Genomic DNA, 18,896 nt, shown 5'->3' on the forward strand with positions numbered 1-18,896 from the left:
TACACTTGCATTACATTTTACTGATTGGAAAACTGAGTCACAGAAAGGTTAAATGACTGGCTTTATTCCACACAAGCTCGTGCCAGAGCCAGGATCAGAATTTAAGAATTCATTTTCCCCAGGCCTATACTCAGTCCAGTGGATCAAACCTTTGTAAATTTACAAACAAGCAATGCAGAAAATAACAGATCACAGTGGGTGAGTGCATGGCTCTATAAAGTTCAGACCCTAGTGCTTAGACCTGGGAGTCAAACCTTCTGCTTTTCATTCCCATTCTGCCACTAATCACCTGGTGAAACCTTTAGACAGGTCACTCATTAAAGACCTGATTTTCAGAAGTGATAAAACTGCTGTCTCAACAGCTCCCATTGACTTGAGTTGGACTTATGTATGCTTAGATCCACTAGCCCAGCGGTTCCCAAACTGGGGGTTGTAACCCCTCAGGGGGCCACAAGGTGGTTACAAGGGGGTTGTGAGCTGTCAGCTCCATGGGGCTGACATCCCCGAGCTCCCATTAAATTACTCCCCCCATTTTTAATTTATAAGGGGGGGTCACACTCAGAGGCTTGCTTGTGAGAGGTCATCAATGCAAAAAGTTTGAAAACTACTGCATAGCCTCTCTATACTTCATTTTCATTATTTGATTAAATGGGGATATCAAACTCTCTCTGTGGGTTGAGAGGCTTATAGTAATGGTCATAAGGTCTTTTTAGATCTTCAGCTGAAAGGCACTGTATAAGGGCAGTTAAATGCAGACTTTAATGTGAAAAATCTGAAAACTACTTTTTACAAACTATCCTTTTCTTTCTTTGATCAGGATCCGTAACTCACTTTATATGTAAACTGTCCTAGTCTCCAAAGGCCACACAGCAACAACCCTTTCATCACAAAAATCCTATAATCCCAACAGTCTTCAAATTGAGGCATAAAAGTCTCCTGAACTGTGGAACAGCTTCCCAAAGGAAGTAACAGAAGCCCCATTATTTGCATCACAGAATGACAGACTGCACTAAGCACTACAAAATGTATGGTAGGGAAAAGCCCTGAAGTGGCAGGGAGATTGACTAGATTGGATCTCATTGTTTATTCCCATCTCTAACTTGACAGTTGATAACAGCTCTAACGGCCCATTTGAGACTGCCTTTCAATTTACTGGACATACAGCAGCCCTACAGGCCACATCTTTTCATTGCAGTCTGCGCAAGAAAATTCACCTTACAATGCAAGTAAGAGGGGGTTGGGCTGGGTACAGAACTGTGAACAGGCACTTGTTTTTCTCCTCCTTGCTTCAACTCTTCTGCATTAGCTTCCTTAAGGGGCTGGGGTTTGCACTGGAGTCAGACTAATTTATATTGCTGTACGACTAACATTATTCAGCAAATGTTTAACATAAAAATTACTCAAAAAGAAGAACAGGAGTACTTGTGGCACCTTAGAGACTAACAAATTTATTAGAGCATAAGCTTTCGTGGACTACAGCCCACTTCTTCGGATGCATATAGAATGGAACATATAATGAGGAGATATATACTGTGCTAGGTCCCCAGATTCAGTATTTAATATTGTTGTTGTCTAAATTAAATTAATGGTGGAGCTAAATGAATCACAGCAACGAACATCACAGAAGATAATGTGTTAGTCACAATATGCAGATTGTAAATTAATGCAGAGTGATTTAAAGATCTACTGAACTGTATGGACTATGGAATGGATGTAACTGAGACTGGAGTCCTATATGGTGGAAGGATATCAAACACCAGAAGGATTAATGATTTTAAATTCTTTTTTGTAACTCCAGAGACCTTGAAGTTTTTCAATCTAAAGTTGTGCAAGAAAATCCCCCTATCTGATCCCAGTTGTAAAGAAATTCATCCTCTGACCCCAACAGAATTTCCCCTTTGAATGAATTTAGTCGCTGCTGAAGACACTCACAGGGCCCAAAATCCCAGCAAGGCCTCTGAAATATCCTCTTGTAATTACTTTTGGACCTGGCCTGCTCTGACACCATGGTGTCTCCAAACCCTGGCGCATCTCGTGTTTGTTGAAGGTCGCCGCAGTCAGCTTTGCCATCTCTGCGGTCCTGGCCCCTCCCTGCCCCATACTCTCACCACCCTTGGCCCACAGGCAGCTGCGTGCCCCCTACACCCCTGTCTCTGGGCCCTTGGCCCACAGGCAGCTGCGGGCCCCCTACACCCCTGTGTCTCTGGGCCCTTGGCCCACAGGCAGCTGCGTGCCCCCTACACCCCTGTGTCTCTGGGCCCTTGGCCCACAGGCAGCTGCGGGCCCCCTACGCCTCTGTGTCTCTGGGCCCTTGGCCCACAGGCAGCTGCGTGCCCCCTACGCCCCTGTGTCTCTGGGCCCTTGGCCCACAGGCAGCTGCGGGCCCCCTACACCCCTGTGTCTCTGGGCCCTTGGCCCACAGGCAGCTGCGGGCCCCCTACGCCCCTGTGTCTCTGGGCCCTTGGCCCACAGGCAGCTGCGTGCCCCCTACGCCCCCGTGTCTCTGGGCCCTTGGCCCACAGGCAGCTGCGGGCCCCCTACGCCTCTGTGTCTCTGGGCCCTTGGCCCACAGGCAGCTGCGGGCCCCCTACGCCCCTGTGTCTCTGGGCCCTTGGCCCACAGGCAGCTGTGTGCCCCCTACGCCCCCGTGTCTCTGGGCCCTTGGCCCGCGGGTGGCTCTATCCCCCGTCCACTCGCCGCCGCCCCGGCTCCCCGCAGAGTTGGGGTCTCTCCGCACCCCGTTCCGGCCCGCGCCGTGCGGCGAGACCCCTCCCCCCGGCCCATCTCGGGCGGAGACTCGGCGCACCCGAGTGACGGTTATGAAACGTCATCCCGCAGCGGCAGGCGTTTGGCTTTGTGAAAGCGAGGTCAGGGGGCGCGCGGACACCGCCCCGGTTCCGGTCCGCGGGGAGCGTCGGCTGGAGCGCCGGTATGGGGCGCGTCGCTGGCCGGGCGGCTGAGGGGCGGGGCTCGGCTCGGCTCGCGGGGGAGGGGCTGGTTTGTATCCTGGGGGTGCCCAGAGCCATTGAACCGAACTGTAAACTGGGTATGTGCTGGAAACCACGACAAGCCCGGGGGTGCGGCAGCCCCAGCACCCCTAGTTCCAGCCCCTGTGTGTGTGGGGGGTGGGTCTCTTGTATGGCGCTGGCTTCCTCCATCGCTGCGGGATACTGTGGCCCTGTCTCCCTCAGCCCCGGGGCGAAGAGGCCTGAGAAGCAAAGCAGTACTGTTAAAAGTGGATCAGTCACTTAATCAGTTTCCTTAAAATTCCAGGTTTCAGAGTAGCAGCCGTGTTAGTCTGTATCCGCAAAAAGAACAGGAGTACTTGTGGCACCTTCGAGACTAACAAATTTATTAGAGTATAAGTTTTCGTGGACTATAGCCCACTTCTTCGGATGCATTTGAGCACATCGGCTGCGTAGAATGGGACATATAGTAAGGATATATATATATATATATATACACACACACACATACAGAGAACATGAAAAGGTGGGAGATGCCTAATTAATTAAGATGAGCAATTATCAGCAGGAGAAAAAAAACTTTTGTAGTGATAATCAACATGCCCCATGTCAGACAGTTTGACAAGAAGGTGTGAGGCTACTTAACATGGGGAAATAGATTCAATGTGTGTAATGGCTCAGCCATTCCCAGTCTCTATTTAAGCCTAAATTGATGATATCTAGTTTGCATGTTAATTCAAGTTCAGCAGTTTCTAAATCTTTGAAATTTGGGTATATCCACCTGCCTGCTCAAGGTGCCTTTTCCCCTTCCACCTAAAGAACAAGTACCTTATGGATAATGCTGTGCACGCCCCAATACACTTACTGGGATTGTGTCAGGAATGCTGTTCAGCTGGTCATGTCAACATGGGTAAAGTCTTAATCGCTTTCATTGCCCCTCTGAAAAGACAACTTCCCCGCTCGTCTTTTGCCAAGGCATAAAATTATGCCACTTGTAGGGTGACCAGATGCCCTGATTTTATAGGGACAGTCCCAATATTTGGGGCTTTTTTTATATTGGCACAGATTACCCCCCACCCCCGTCCCGATTTTTCACATTTGCCATCTTGTCACACAGGTTTCTTTGTGGTTGGTTTTGGCAAGCATATCTGCTCCCAATCTATGATAACCAGAAACTTCTATGCTTAAACTCTGTACCGTTTTCTTTTTATTTTAACATCATCTTAATAAAATTCTTAAAACTGGTCAGGTCAAGATGAGGGTATAAGCACTAGTTCAGGTAATGAGCGGAATATCAAATATGCTGGTCTGGCAAACGTTAAATATATATAAAAATACTAGTCAAAATATTAATGCCAGGCAAATAAAATGTGATCTTATTTTTCTTTGTCTTACAAGTTTCCGCAGATGGACCAAAAGCTCTCTCAGCTGGTCGAGGACCTCACAACCTCAGGAGAGCCTCAACTGAATCCAGAGAAAATGAAAGAGCTAAAGAAAATCTGCAAGTATGAAGCGTGGTTAAATTCTTTAGTTGAGGAACATACTGGCATAGGGCTGTTTTCTAGCATTTTATCATCTTACACTGTTTCATATTAAAAAACAGGTCACAGTGAACCATTAGTCTGGCCTCTTCCAGATTCTTCTTTTTGCTTTAAGCAACACTTTGGAATTGATTGTTGCCTTGAAAATTTAGGGAAACTCATGGAATAAAGGGTGGTGGTGGGTTTCCTCCAAAACTCGTTAAGACTCCTAGTGATTTTTTTGGGGATGATTTTTTGCGGGTTAAATATCTTTTAATCTCATGTCAAAACAGAAAGCTTCCTTTTTTTCTGTTAAATAATATTTTTAATCCATAAAAGGACAAATTCACTTGCTGATGGTTGTACTTGTGTTGATAATGTTTGTTACTTTTTAAAAGGTCTTCAGATGAACATATTAGTCATGCGTATCATCTACTGATGACACAGCTGAATCAAGAACATGCAGAGATACGTTTCTCAGCTTTTCAAATTGTGGATGAGCTCTTCACCCGGTCACATCAGTTTAGGACCTTAATTATTTCAAACTTTCAAGAATTCTTGGAGCTCACAGTTGAAACAGACCATGAGCAGCCTCTTCCCCCACCAAAAGAAGTAGCACAAAAACTGAAAAAAACAGCCATTAAATCTGTACAAGCTTGGCATGAAAAATATGGAGAAGCTTACAAGAAACTCTCCCTAGGATACCATTTCTTAAAACAGAACAAGAAGGTATTTTGCCTGTTTACTTCTGCATGTTTACTTCTCCACGTCGACTCATTAGGTTCTGGCTTAGAAAGATAAGGCTGATTTCTGGCAGATGTTGATTTCTCCACTGTAAGATAATATTAAGGGATATATGCTGGAAACAAAGTTGAGCTTTCTTTCTTTCTTTCTTTCTTTCTTTCTTTCTGACAAATGTGTTGAATACTGGTTTAATACAAGACAACCTGTAAACTCTTCCTACAACATGTCTTATTTTACTGCTTCAGATTAGAGTGTAAATTCCCTATTTGGATAGGTCTTTCCTTGTGTTACAATGTCTAAAGCTCATTTCAACACAGATTTTATTTTTCTAGAGGTGTAAATCAAAGGCAGTAACAAGAAATGAGATACTATAATATATTTGTATTTCTTGTTTTTTTTTCCTGTTCACCTTGCAAAGTTTATATACTACTTCATATGCTACTAATCAGAGCGTTAAATATACCCTTTCTCTATTGATGCTGGAATATCAGGGTTCACTCTTTAGCCACTATCCTGTTGGATCTCATTAATAAAGGAACTCATTCAGTGCCACATGATCTCTTGGGGTTCTTCAAGATTCTATTTCTTTAATAACCTTCCTGTTCAATGGGTACGTGACTTATTAGGTGGGCTAGAGGGGATGTGTTATTTGGTGTTTCAATACATGGATGATGTTTGGCTCTTTCCATCTCAGCTGAAGCCAGCTGGTGTAAAGCCAGTGCTCACATATGGTTAGATTAATAAATTATAAGATTAGAAAGGACCATTGTGATCAACTAGTCTGACCTCCTGTTTCACACAGGCCATAGTACTTCCCTGAATTAATTCCTGTTTGAACTAAAGTAGATCTCTTAGAAAAACATCTAATCTTCATTTTAAAATTTGATAGTGATAGAAAATCCACCACATCCCTTGGTAAATTGTTCCAGTGGTTAAATACCCTTACTGTTCAAAATTCAGCCTTAATTTCAGTCTGAATTTGTCTTGCTTCAACTTCCTGCCTTTAGATCTACTAAGGGACTAAGTAGTCGCAGGGTGGGGAGAGGGAGAACTTAAGTACTATCATGGATCAGAAACCAGATAGTTAAGAACACAATTGGTCAACCTTCATTATAGCAAAAGGCTAATAATGGAATGGCATGTAGTGCTGTACTAGGACTGGTGTTTAATAATTTGAAAAGAGGATGAATAGTGACATGAGAATTTGGAGATGAAACAAACTCTTGGTTAGTTACAATTAAAAAAGGCTGAGGAACTTCAGAGGAACATACCCGAGCTAATGAATAGGTAACGCAATGGCAGATGAATGCAAAGTAACATTGGAGGAAAATTGAACTACGCATACATCTCTTGGGGTTCTAAAATAACTATCGTTTTAGGAAAAATACTAGACACCACTGTGGACAGCTCCTAGATTATCAAGACAAAAAGAGACCATTATGATCATCTAATAATCTGACCTACTGTATAACAGGCCATAGAACTTTACTCCACCAAGCCCATACCTTTTAGAAAATACATCCTATCTTGAGTTGAAGACTTTAAGTGACAGATTCCACAACATCTGAAGATAAGTAGCTGCAATGGCTGATTGCCTTGACTGTTAATTAACACTGTTATTTCTAATCTGAATCTGTCTAGTTTTAATTTCCTGACATTGGATTTTATGCCTTTGTGTTAAATTAGAGACTTCTACTAATACTTCTGTTCCATATTTGTAGAACCATGATCAAGATGCCTGTTAACCTTCTCTTGGATAAACTAAATAGATCGGGTTTCTTGAGTCTTGCTGTAAAGCAGGTTTTCCAGACGTTGAATTATTTTTTGTAGTTTTCTTTCCAGTTTGCATAGGTACCAGCACTGAACACACAATTCTAGCAATGGTCTCACTCATGCTGTATACAATTATAATACTACCTCCTACTTGTAATCAATATCTATACTAATCTAAGGATTGCATCAGCTCTAACAAAAACCTCTGCTCAATGTTCAGTAATAGTAAAAGAAGCAAAGAGAATTTTAGGATATGTAAGGAATGGGATCGAGAACAATTAAAATATTTTAATGCCCATTTTATAAATCAGGGCATGCTCTCACTTTGAATACTGTTAGATCCTAGTCACTATGTTTAAAAACTGGTAGAATAAAATTAGAGGACGTTCTGAGAGGGACAATGAGAATGACTGAGGCAATGACAATGACTGGAGGCATGCATAAACTCTGGAGACAGATTTACCCTATTCACTGCTCTCACAGTACAACAACAAAGAGATGTTCAGTCACATTGAAAAGAGTGCAAGATTGATAAAAGGAAATATTGTCACATAGTGCATAACTGGCCTGTGGACTCACTTTCACAAGATATTCAGTCTGGCTAACAGCTTAGCAGGACTGTAAAAGAATTGGATGCTTTATCTGAATTACAAGAATATCTAGGTTTGCAGTGTTGTTGTAGCCGCATTGATCCCAGGATGTTAGACAAGGTGGGTGAGGTTGTATCTTTTATTGGACTAACTTCTGTTGGTGAAAGAGGCAAGCTTTTGAGCTCACAGAGCTCTTCCTCAGGTCTGGGAAGGGTACTCAGCGTGCCACAGCTAAATACAAGGTGGAACAGATTGTTAGCATAAGTAGTAGTTAACACACATTGTAAGGGACCATTCAAAGTGAAATGGCCTGTTAACACCTCTGCAGTCATAGAACAAAAAAGGAGGTTACAGATTATTGTAATAAATCATAAATCCAGTGTCTTTATTCCATGATAGTTAGTGTGTAGCGAAGCTATGAATTTGAGTTCCCAGGCTCATCTTTTGAAGATGTCCTCAAAGGAAACCTGCAGGACAAGGACTGAAGAAAGTTTCTTCTTCGCCAACAGAAGTTGGTCCAATAAACAGTATTACCTCACCCTCCTTGTCTCAGGAATAGCTAGATTCAGAATAGTAAATATTTAATTTATATATATATATATATATATATATATATATATATAGTTTACACACATGCACACAATATTTTCGTGTGTGTGTATGTATGTATATATATGTGTGTGTGTATATATAGATATATAGATATATATAGTGTGCATGTGTGTAAACTGCTGTTAAGGGTTTAAGACATCCTTTAGTTGTAGGGGATTGGGAGGAGACTTTCCTTGTAGGTACATAATCCCATAACTACGTACTGCAACATTTCTTATAGCATTCTCTAAAACAGCTGGCATTTGCTACTGTTGGAGACAGGACACTAGATCAGATGGGTCGCTGGTCTGATCTACTGTGAAATTCTTATGCTTAACAGTGGTTGGGGCTATCTGACTGCTCCTCAACCTGAGCAATACTAAGCTAATAATGCTTGTAAACGGTTACAGAAATGGTTGGCTGAAGTCACTTTGACTCCCTTGCATGCATGAGGGAAGCATAGCTACTGCCTGTACCACGTGCCCCCAACCCAGGGGTGGGGGGATGGTCCAGGTGGACCACCAGCTGCATGTCTATGCGCTGATAACAGCACTGACCGGGAACACTTTTTCAATGTGTTGGTCTAAAGTTTTCTTTTCAGATGCATTTCTTGCTGCAGTTACCTACGTCTGTCACCTTATTAGTGGATCAGTGCAATAGCACAGTATGTGCCTGCCTAATAGTTTTGCAAGTTGTCTCACTAGGAGCATATTATGTATGTAGTCTTCACTGGCTTCCAGTTTGTTCCAAAGTGGTGTTTTGACTTATGCAGCTGTAAATATCTTTCATCCTAATTAAGTACCTAGCAGACCACTTCTTCAATTGCATAATACTTGACATTTGCAATTAATAGAGGTGGTTTAGCTGACATTCAATGATTTAAACAAAAGGGGTCTATTGGGAAGGGATTAGGGCTTGATGCAAAACCCGTTGACTTTAATGAGCTTTGGATCAGGCCCTTACTCAAGGGCATTGGATTCTGAAATGTTTTCTTCCCTTTTTGGTGCCCTACCCTTTGTTTGGTCTAGTAGAGCCAATGTATTGACCTTATAGACCTTGCAGTATGGTCTGTCTGTGTTCTTCCAGGTGTTGGAGGAATTCCAAATGTATAAATATCTTGCTGCCTCTCCCCCCAATAAAAACTTACCATTTTCTTCACAGCTTATTTAAGCAGCAACAATTTGCTTAGAGCTGTACATATAACAAAGGAAATTAAGGACCCTGCTTGGAGGCAGCTTGCAAGCTATAGCCATAACCAAAGATTTTCTGTCTTTATAGGCAGCTGATTTAGAAGCTGAAGCTTTAACAGAGCAATATTAACCAAATCACTGATATATAGGTAACTTCATTAATTGGATATAGAAGTTACATTGCTTCATTTTGCTGCCCCACAAGCATTGATTTCCACACATCTCCACTCCCATGTAGCTGAGTATTTTTAAACCTATTGATACTGTCAGGAACTGTACTGGTTAATAAACTTAATGCAACGTGTAACTTTTTCTGATCAGAAACATTTCAGAGTGGTGGGGGGAGGGGGGAAGAAGGGGAGAAGAGATGGACACAGTGGAAGAGCATGTTCTGAAGGCCACAGATCTCCACCTCTGCTCTACGCATTAGTAATGTAATCACTTGCTTATTTACCCAAAAGGCTTTGAGATAAGATATCCTTATTGACAAAGTGGGATTCAATTAAAACTAGATGTACAAAGATTTTTGCAGGTTTCAGAGTAGCAGCCGTGTTAGTCTGTATCCGCAAAAAGAACAGGAGTACTTGTGGCACCTTAGAGACTAACAGATTTATTAGAGCATAAGCTTTCGTGGACTACAGCCCACTTCTTCAGATGCATATAGTCCACGAGCTGTAGTCCACGAAAGCTTATGCTCTAATAAATCTGTTAGTCTCTAAGGTGCCACAAGTACTCCTGTTCTTTTTAAAGATTTTTGCATTTATATCCATAAGTGTGTAATGAGGTGTTGCGTTGCCTCTCTGTTAGTGCATTTGAGTGATACAAGACTCCTATTCAGATTAAGTAGCGCAGTACCCTCAACCCTTTTCACTTTGAGAAGGGCATGAGTAGAATTAAGAGCTGAGCGTGGGGTTTTCTGTGTGCTGTGAAAGCTATTATAACTGGGCCTACACATTTACTCTGTGAGCTTAACTGTAAAAAGTATGTGAACATGCATAAGATGTCACAATAACCTAACAGATGTTGATGGGCTTGGAGAGGAAGGGGCCAAAAGGAGACAGACTAAATTAGTCTAAACAAAGGGGCCTATTGCTATGGTTCAAGAACTATGATGAAATCATGCTTGGTAAAAACAGAAGTTGAGGAACTGGAATTTCAATTAATCAAAATTGGTGTAGGATATTAGGCCTAGTTAGTGGATAAAATAATGAGGGGATGGGCTATTCCCCCCCATCACTCCCTTTTTGAGTCCTTAAAGAGAGAGACTTTTTTGGGGAGGGGGGGGAGGAATATAGAAGAATGGAGGGCCGGGGGTGGCTACTGAAGCGAGCTTCACCATCATGGTTGCCATCCCAACCATTTCCTGGGATCCTGGGCCTTTGTCATCCTAATTCTGAGAGATGTCCTGACCAGACCGATGAAGAAAAAGGGACCCAGATAACATTTCTACCTCTACCGGCTCTAGATGAATCCCAAACAACACCTGCGATAAAATGGGCTCAAACTTGAATAACCGCTACAGCCTATCTGAACTAACTTCTCTTTTTTTCTAAAAGGATAGTTCTTACCTCCTGGGATACCCTCTTAAGGGAATGTCAAACAAGGGAGTTCTCCTTCTAAAAACTATTTCCAGCAAAGGGAACTAGGGATGTTGTTAAAATGAAAGCCATATTTCATACTTCACATTTCATATGTCAACTTTTTTCCTGGTATGAAGGAGCTCTGAGGTCTCTGTACCAAACCTTGTTTAACACTGCTTAATGTTAGACAATGATTGGGTTCTGTTGACACTTTTTGGACCATCTATTCTATCTAAATTAATACAAAAGAGCCCAACTCCTACATCACTGGGCTGATAGTTATACACTATGTTGTTCCCAAGATCGAAGTAAACATTTTTCTGTTGTGGAATAGCTTTTTTTTTTTTTTTTTTCCCCCCCTTCTTTCTTTTTCTTTTTCTTTTTTTCTTTTTTTTTAAATATATCTTTTAAGCAGGCCTGAACTGAGTAGGACAGTGTGCTCCTCCACCTCAAATTCTGGTATGTTGTTCTGACTAGCACGAAGGAAAAGGCATCTACTGCTGAGACCAATAGAGGCAGATCTAAACAAGGAAACCCAACATAAGTTCTCAAACCCACTGAGCTAACACAGAGTAATTCTATTTTAGCTTTTTAGATGCTCTTTCCCTATGTCAGGGGTGGCCAACCTATGGCCCGCAGGTGCCCACCAGAGCATTTTATAAGGCCTGCAGCCTTCAACACAATATACTAATGGCTGATTCATTAGCGTTTTGTCATCACGTTTACATCATTTTAATTTACACAAATGTGTAAATAGACAATACCGTACATAGAAACAACCTATCTATAAATCAATACAGGTGACTTTAATTCTTATTAAGATATGTAGAATCTGTTTGGCCCACACAAGGTTGTGCTTAGGGTTATGTGGCCCTCCTGTATAAAAAGGTTGGGCACCACTGGCCTATGTAAGGATGAAACTGCTCCATGAGAGGTGTCACAATGAGAACACAGGATTGGGATGTGGGGAGTCTTGGGTTCTAATTCTGATTGTGCCACTAGCTCACTGTGCAAACTTTTCACAAGTCTGAAATCATATTTAAATGAAATGTTACCTACTAATGTTAGATGCACTCATTATAACAAAGATCAGAGGAAACTTTCTGGGTTTTATTTCCATTTATTTACTTTGTATATCTGACATCCCGTATACAATTTTAATTGTTCACTGAAAGAGCCCCACAGTGTGGGGAAAGAAATATTTCCAAAAAGGAAATGTGATTTGTAAAACCATTAAGATTGATGAGGGGAATCAAAATCAGATGTATTCATGCAACTACCTTTGTCTTTCTGTAGATATAGATGCAATTGCCCCCTTAAATTTACTATATTGCAAGTCGCTCTGTGTGTCAATTACTTCGTAAAATTGGAATATTGCCTTCAAGAAGTTTACAAATATCAGTTAAGTCTCACTTAATTCCTATGGGGTACATTAGTATTTGATACACAAGAAGATAAGGGCCTTGATAGAGCAAAATACGTATGTGCATGTACTTAGACTCAAAGCCCTGTGGTTTGTGATTAACTCCCATTGACTTAGGTAGAATTTAAATCTGTGCTTAAAATCAAACAAATGTGTAAGTGCTTTGCTGAATTGGGGCTTAAGTAATGTGCCAATGGTTGCATAGAGAGTGAATGAGAAACACACATGACTGGACAATAGTGTGTGAAATCCAGGACTAGGAACAGACCTAATTTTCCTGATCCCTGGCTACTGAAGTACAGGGGCATGTTGTAGAGGAGAGGTTCTTGGAGGAAGCAAAAGGGGATGCTTGTTGGCTGCACACTTATAGTTTGATCTCCAAATGGTACAGGCATTTATTATGTGTGTCAGATTTTGCTCTCCTACTATAATTACAGTCATGTGAAAAAGGGCGGTGATTTAAAACACATGATCTTGAGGACCTTGTGTGGTCTTTACGTCACAGCAAAACAAAATCTCAGAAACGTCATTTTATTTTGAAATATGGTTTGTTTCATGTACGACCATTATGACCAAAGAAAATTTCATCTGGATGTTCAGACTATGAATTTAGCATCTGGGGAGGGATTGCTAATTCCATTAGAATAATAGTTCCTAAGTATTCCTTGCATAGCATTTTACAGTATAAACTAACATTGAAGTTAATTCATTGTAGAAGAGCTCTGTGTGGCATGAAAGCTTGTCTCTCTCACCAATAAAAGTTGGTCCAATAAAAGAAATTACCTCACCTATCTTGTCTCTCTCATTGAAGTTAATAGAAGTTAGTTGATGGTACTCAGTAACTTGCAGGATGAGATGTCTCATGTAACTAAATTATAAGGTCTAAAGCAACGAAAAGCCAGCTTTTTCTTAGTGCTAGCTCATAGATTTGTACATCAGAATATAATTTTTGGAAGGAAAAAAATTTAAATTTTCAGGCCTTTTCATGAGCAAATTAAAATAAAGCAAAAAACCCAACATTTAAAATTAATAAAATCAAAACAGTAGTTGGAGCTACTGTAAGGTGCATGACTTAAATTGTGTTCTGTACTTCAAAAATAAGAAACAAAGGAGTAAAATAAAAAATAAGATTTTTGAGAAAAATCCACCAAAGCCAGGAAATTTAGTGTAAAAGCCAAAATTCAGTGATTTAACTCACTGCATGTTGCAGGGGATATGGCTTGATCCTGGACTGGTTGGTTTGCTTGCATGCAAAGTTCTTGGGAAAAGTGTGTGCAAGTAGCAGTTTTGGCTTTTACTCTAAAATTCTTGAGTTATATGGGTCAACCTAGCATTAGTTTTGCATATTCTCTATCTAGTTCATACGTGACACCTCTCCCACCCCCATACTGTAAGTGAGGGCTTCCCAAAATTATAAAGGGTGCATCAAGATAGATTCCTTTCTTTGGCCTTGGACAGCAGAGAGAATGTTCAGGTTTCTGCTTCCTATGATCTCATTTTTCACTAATAAAAAATGTTACCATAGTTATAGTTTCTGGGAGAAGGGGCAATAAAAGGAAGTACTGTAGAGAGACCCACTGATTAACGATGTTAGAGGATATTTAATCAAAGAGAGGAATCTTGGGAGCGTTTCTGTATTTCTTACAATGAATATAACCGTTTTCTTCAATTCCTCCTCAGGTGGATTTTCAAGACGTAAATGTCAGAACACTGGCGGAAAGGAGAAGGGAGGAGGAGAAGCAGAAACGATTAGATAACATTTACAAAGAGAAAGCAAAAAGAGCTGAAAAAGAAATGGAAGGTGAGATGTTCTGAAAACTTTAAAGTTTATTAAGGAATTATGCTATATAAAATACAGCCTCCAAGAAAGCAGCTATCCACGTGGTAATGGGCTGTAGAAGTAGACGAAGAAAGTAGTGCATATGTAGACATAATATAGGGTAAAATAAACAAGTGATGTAGTGCCAGGAGTTCAGGTAGAACGTGGGGTGATACAAAAGAAGGTAATTAAGTGTCTCGGGCCCTGATTCAGTAAAGAACTTAGATATATGTGTAAATTTGAGCATATGAAGAGTCTTGTTGAAATCAATGGCTGTATTCACATGCTTAAAGTTAGTCATGTGATTTAAGTATCTTCTGAATCAGGGCATCAAAAAGGTGTTTCATGTAGAGTATCTGTGTTTCAAAAGGCATTGCTAAATACCACTGTAGGAATCCTGTACCTGGTATAGGAGGTCCAGCAAAAGTTCCATGGATATCTGTGCATATTGGAAAGCTGTTTCTTTAAGCAAAGGTTTTAGAGCTAACTAATTTCTACAAAACTGGAGAATGAGGGTGAGTGTGTGTGTGTGGTGTGGAGACTCTTACCGTACAGTTTTTAAGTGTTGGCTTTACTTACAAATACTTTTTGCTTGTGCATTATGAATACTTGTGTGGCCGTGCACTATGAACAGTTATGCGTGGACATGGAATTTAAAACTGAGTCTTAAGTTTCCTTAAGTTATTTTCAGCTGAAATGTGTCTGAGTTGTTACTCATAAATGCATCAGTAACCAGCTATAACAGCATAACTTCCAGGACTGTAGGATTCTTACCCAGTGACATTGCTGAGAATAACCTTACCAATCCATCTGCTCTACTTCATATTTTATAAAACAATTAAAAGGCCATCTTTGATAAGTGCTCTCAGATTTTCGGGAGATAGGAAAGAGAGTTGTTTTTATTTTGTACCTCTTGAGACCAGAGAATAATATCAGTTTGATGTGGGGGGCATTTGGAGGGGAGAAAGGCAGGCATGAGGACCCATGTGCATAGGAATATGTTACTGATTTAAAGATAAATGAATTGCCCCTTTGGCAGGTATACTTACATTGTAAGCATTGTACTGATTCCTCATAGTGGGGAATGAGAGAGTGAGTTTCTTCCACTTCTGAGCTGTAGACATTTTGTATCGCCTGGAGCAATATTCTAAAACAATTATCTCCTGACAGAAATGTCCCAGGAAATCCAAGACACACTGACAGAGATGGAGAATTGTTTCCGGCTTTTGATGCCAGATCCATTTGACTTCACTGTGAATGATGCAGAGTTAGATCCTGTCACGGAGAGGACTGCTAATGAGGACAAACCTACTTCCTCCTTATACATACAGATAGCAGATCACCAGCCATCTTTGCTTGGACATATGGATGATGAACAGCCTTGTTGCAGCAAGGACCTTCCTTCTGTTTCCCCATGTCTAATAGCTGGTAGAAACAGGGATCTGAACGAAGAGTTGGGGCTGCCTGAGCAAAAGGAAATAGACAGAGGGGAACGTTCTGAAGCTGAAATAATTGCTACTGCTGCCACCGATTATGATGACTATGAAACCTTTGTTAGGAACCATGGGCTTGGTTCTCATAAATACACTCTCAACCTTGAAATCTCCACAGGTACCTAGTACTGTACCACTCAAACAGCTTGAGAATGTCTGAATGTGAAGTTGTGAGCCATTAACTACGAAACTTAATATTTTATATTTCAGCCCTCTCTAGCAGATCCTCTGCTATGTCTGGCCACTCATCTCGTAACCCTCCTTCAATGCAGATTGTGTTGGACGTGATTTATAGATTTTACTGATCAACCATTTTGGTTAAGATTTAGTATATGGCACTGTTAATGTATTACAGCACCTAGAATAAGACAGGTTTCCTGTCCTGAATTGCTTGCTTTCTGTTTGCAGGATGTATATAACTTTATTTGGAGGGGGAGAGGAAGGCTGTGTTTCAATGCTTTTAGCAGTTACCTCTTTAAAATTAGTGACCTCAGTCATGACCCTACAATAATATGCTTGAGTTATAGTGGGGAAACATTTTTTAATATGGCAATCAAACTCTCAACACTTTGTAAAGACTTATCATAAAATAGTGAATAGAGTGCTGGTAGCAAGGATTTTAAAATATGATTCTTAATATCATTTCAAGAGGTTGAGTTATTTGTAGAAAAGCCTGGCTTGACTTTTAAAAAGTCTGATACCTTACAGTTAACTGTACATGTGCATACAGTTAACTACAATTTCACATGTAAATGGCTGGTAAGATATACAGCTGGCCATTTCTGCATACATGTGTAGGAATTGTGAAGGCTTAACGGGCAGTTGCATTTTTTGCACAGGTAACTGCATTCCTGTCATTTTGAAAATCAGGCTCCTAGAGTTGTTGTTGTTTGGGGTAGGGACCAACTTTTCATTATGTGTGTACTGTACCTAGCACAGTAGGGTCCAGATCCCTGATTGGAACCTCTAGTCACTATTGCATTACAATTATATCCTTGATTCATATGGTAATGCCTAAGCTGTGTTGGTTTAGCATCCCTTTTTCAGAGTTATGCAGCATAATGAAAGCATTTTCCCTTCTTTCTCTTTGGTCTTTGGGTTAAGTATTTTTAGCATTAACGCTGAACATAGTAATCTTGTGATTCATCTTTGAAGAAATCAATTATGTTAGAAAGTTTCATGTTGTGCCATCTCCACTTATTTATTGTAGGTTCTTATTGAAGATGCTAAAGACATCATGCTTGTGTATTTTTCCTCCCTTTTCAACAGATATGAAGGTGCGTGAGAATGAAGACAATACTGCTATAATAAACAATATCATAGATGCACACAAACTCATCAGAAATAAATTCTTGCCATCTGTGCAGTCTTGGATTCAGGTGAGATGACTTCTGCCAAGAAAAATAAAAAAAGCTCTTTCCCCTCTTTTGCTTGCTTTCAGCCTGTCTTCCATAAAATGCTAACACTCACTATGAAACCACGTAATTTGGGGACCCACATAGAGACCATCTTGCAAAAAGTTACAAAAGCCTAAAGATGGTGTGGCTACACCAAACTCAGCGTCTGGGTGCAAACTAAAGACTCGTGCACTTATGTGTTGAATCTTTGGTCTGTATGTATGGCAAAAACAACAACAAGCAATAAAAGTTTGTGAGGATAAAGTCTGAAGAAAATTAAACAAAGCAAAGTAAACTGAGAAAAAATTGTTATAAATATGTGAGGTGGAGAGGGTGATGATGATTGGCTAAATATAAATCTGAGTTAGAAACTGTCAGTGTTGCATCACTTATATTTGAGTGCGTTCAACATTGCTTAAGCTACCTAGCACAGTGCACGAGTTTTTCATTTTTGGAGATGTCCGTTTAAATATGGCCTATATGGTAGGGTTAAAGTGAAAATGAATATGTCTTTAGGAGATAAGTCAACATTAGAAAATCACTTATTCATTCAGCACAATTGGTAGTCTATGCTCAAGTGTCCATTGCAGGGGATAGCAATTTTGTATGGTGAGGTCAGGAGCGGCGCCAGGGTTTTTGGCGCCCTAGGCGGGGATCCTTCCGCATTCCCGGTCGTCGTCATTGTCAATTCTGCCGCAGGGGAGGTCCTTCCGCGCTCCCGGTCTTCGGGGCACTTCGGTGGCGGGTCCCGGAGCAAGTGAAGGACCCGCCACAGAATTGCCGCTGAAGACCCGGAGCGCGGAAGGACCCCCCCCCCCGCCACCAACTTGCGGCCCCTCCAAATCCTGGTGCCCTAGGCAACCGCCTAGGTCGCCTAAATGGAAGCGCCGGCCCTGGGTGAGGTGCACTCACAGAGGAAAACTTATAGTGCATCTGCCTATTCCTTGGTTGACTCTAGCTGCTGCTGTCAACTCTTACTCCCCCAGTTAAAAAATAGTTTTTGAAAGAAGTGCAGGTAAAAGGAGAGAATTGGGATCACCAGTGATTGCTTAGTATAGGAGCAAACTGCTTTATTGCATGTCATGTTACAAATGGACAAAAACCAAGAATTTTTTTTCTTGAGGATGTGTGTAGCAGAAATAATAAGAATGTATATCTCTTGCTTTGTAGTTGTTCACCAGAGCAGGAATAAATGATGGTTGTCTAAGATGTGCCATTGATTTTAAGAATAAATTAGAGACTGCTATGGAGAAACATAAGGAAATGAACATTGACTATAAAGAGAGGAAAAGAAAAGTGGTGAGTATTTTAAATTAAACATTTTTTTGAGAAGACTATCAAACACTTGACTTGCACACAGAAAAATATAATGCTGTCTAAACATTTCCTTGTAGGCCCTAATTCTTGCAAAAACTTAAGCATGTGCTTAACTCAATATATTTGAGTAATCCATTTGACTTCAATATGACTACTTCATGAGCCAAATTAAGCACATGCATAAATGTTTGCAGAGTCAGGGCCTTCATTATTAGATAGGACATTAACACTGGTTGTCTTAATTTTTTTTTATACAGTGAGGTAGTAAAATTTTAGAATTCTCTTTAGTCCCAGTTTCTTCATGTACAATTTGTATTCTGTTCTTTGTTCTCTTCTGTGTTGGCGTTTAGTGTTAATGAAGGAAGACATACATATTGTTATTATCATTTTATTATTTTGAAACATACAAAACTATGCCAACACCTCATAAGTCAGAAAAAAATACATGGTTCCTGATTTACAGTGCTTACATTCTACAGAGGTTGGGTAACAG

General features: G+C 40.7%; 1 protein-coding gene across 2 annotated transcripts in view; it reads left to right on the forward strand.

Moving 5' to 3' along the window:
• Nucleotides 1-2,846: 2,846 nt before the first annotated feature.
• Nucleotides 2,847-18,896, forward strand: part of UVSSA (UV stimulated scaffold protein A) — a 91,294-nt gene continuing 75,244 nt past the window's right edge. Inside the window, exons 1-8 of one of the 2 annotated variants that reach the window (XM_054030646.1) lie at nt 2,864-2,929; nt 3,274-3,435; nt 4,365-4,471; nt 4,885-5,215; nt 14,058-14,178; nt 15,367-15,807; nt 16,959-17,068; nt 18,257-18,385. In XM_054030646.1, the coding sequence (XP_053886621.1) occupies nt 3,424-3,435; nt 4,365-4,471; nt 4,885-5,215; nt 14,058-14,178; nt 15,367-15,807; nt 16,959-17,068; nt 18,257-18,385 (1,251 nt within the window). In that variant the 5' untranslated portion in view covers nt 2,864-2,929; nt 3,274-3,423. Of the gene's footprint in view, nt 2,930-3,273; nt 3,436-4,364; nt 4,472-4,884; nt 5,216-14,057; nt 14,179-15,366; nt 15,808-16,958; nt 17,069-18,256; nt 18,386-18,896 lie in introns of both variants that reach the window. The other variant, XM_054030647.1, reaches the window with a different exon arrangement.

The sequence above is a fragment of the Malaclemys terrapin genome, chromosome 5 (assembly GCF_027887155.1).
Source record: "Malaclemys terrapin pileata isolate rMalTer1 chromosome 5, rMalTer1.hap1, whole genome shotgun sequence".
NCBI classification, from domain to species: domain Eukaryota; kingdom Metazoa; phylum Chordata; order Testudines; family Emydidae; genus Malaclemys; species Malaclemys terrapin.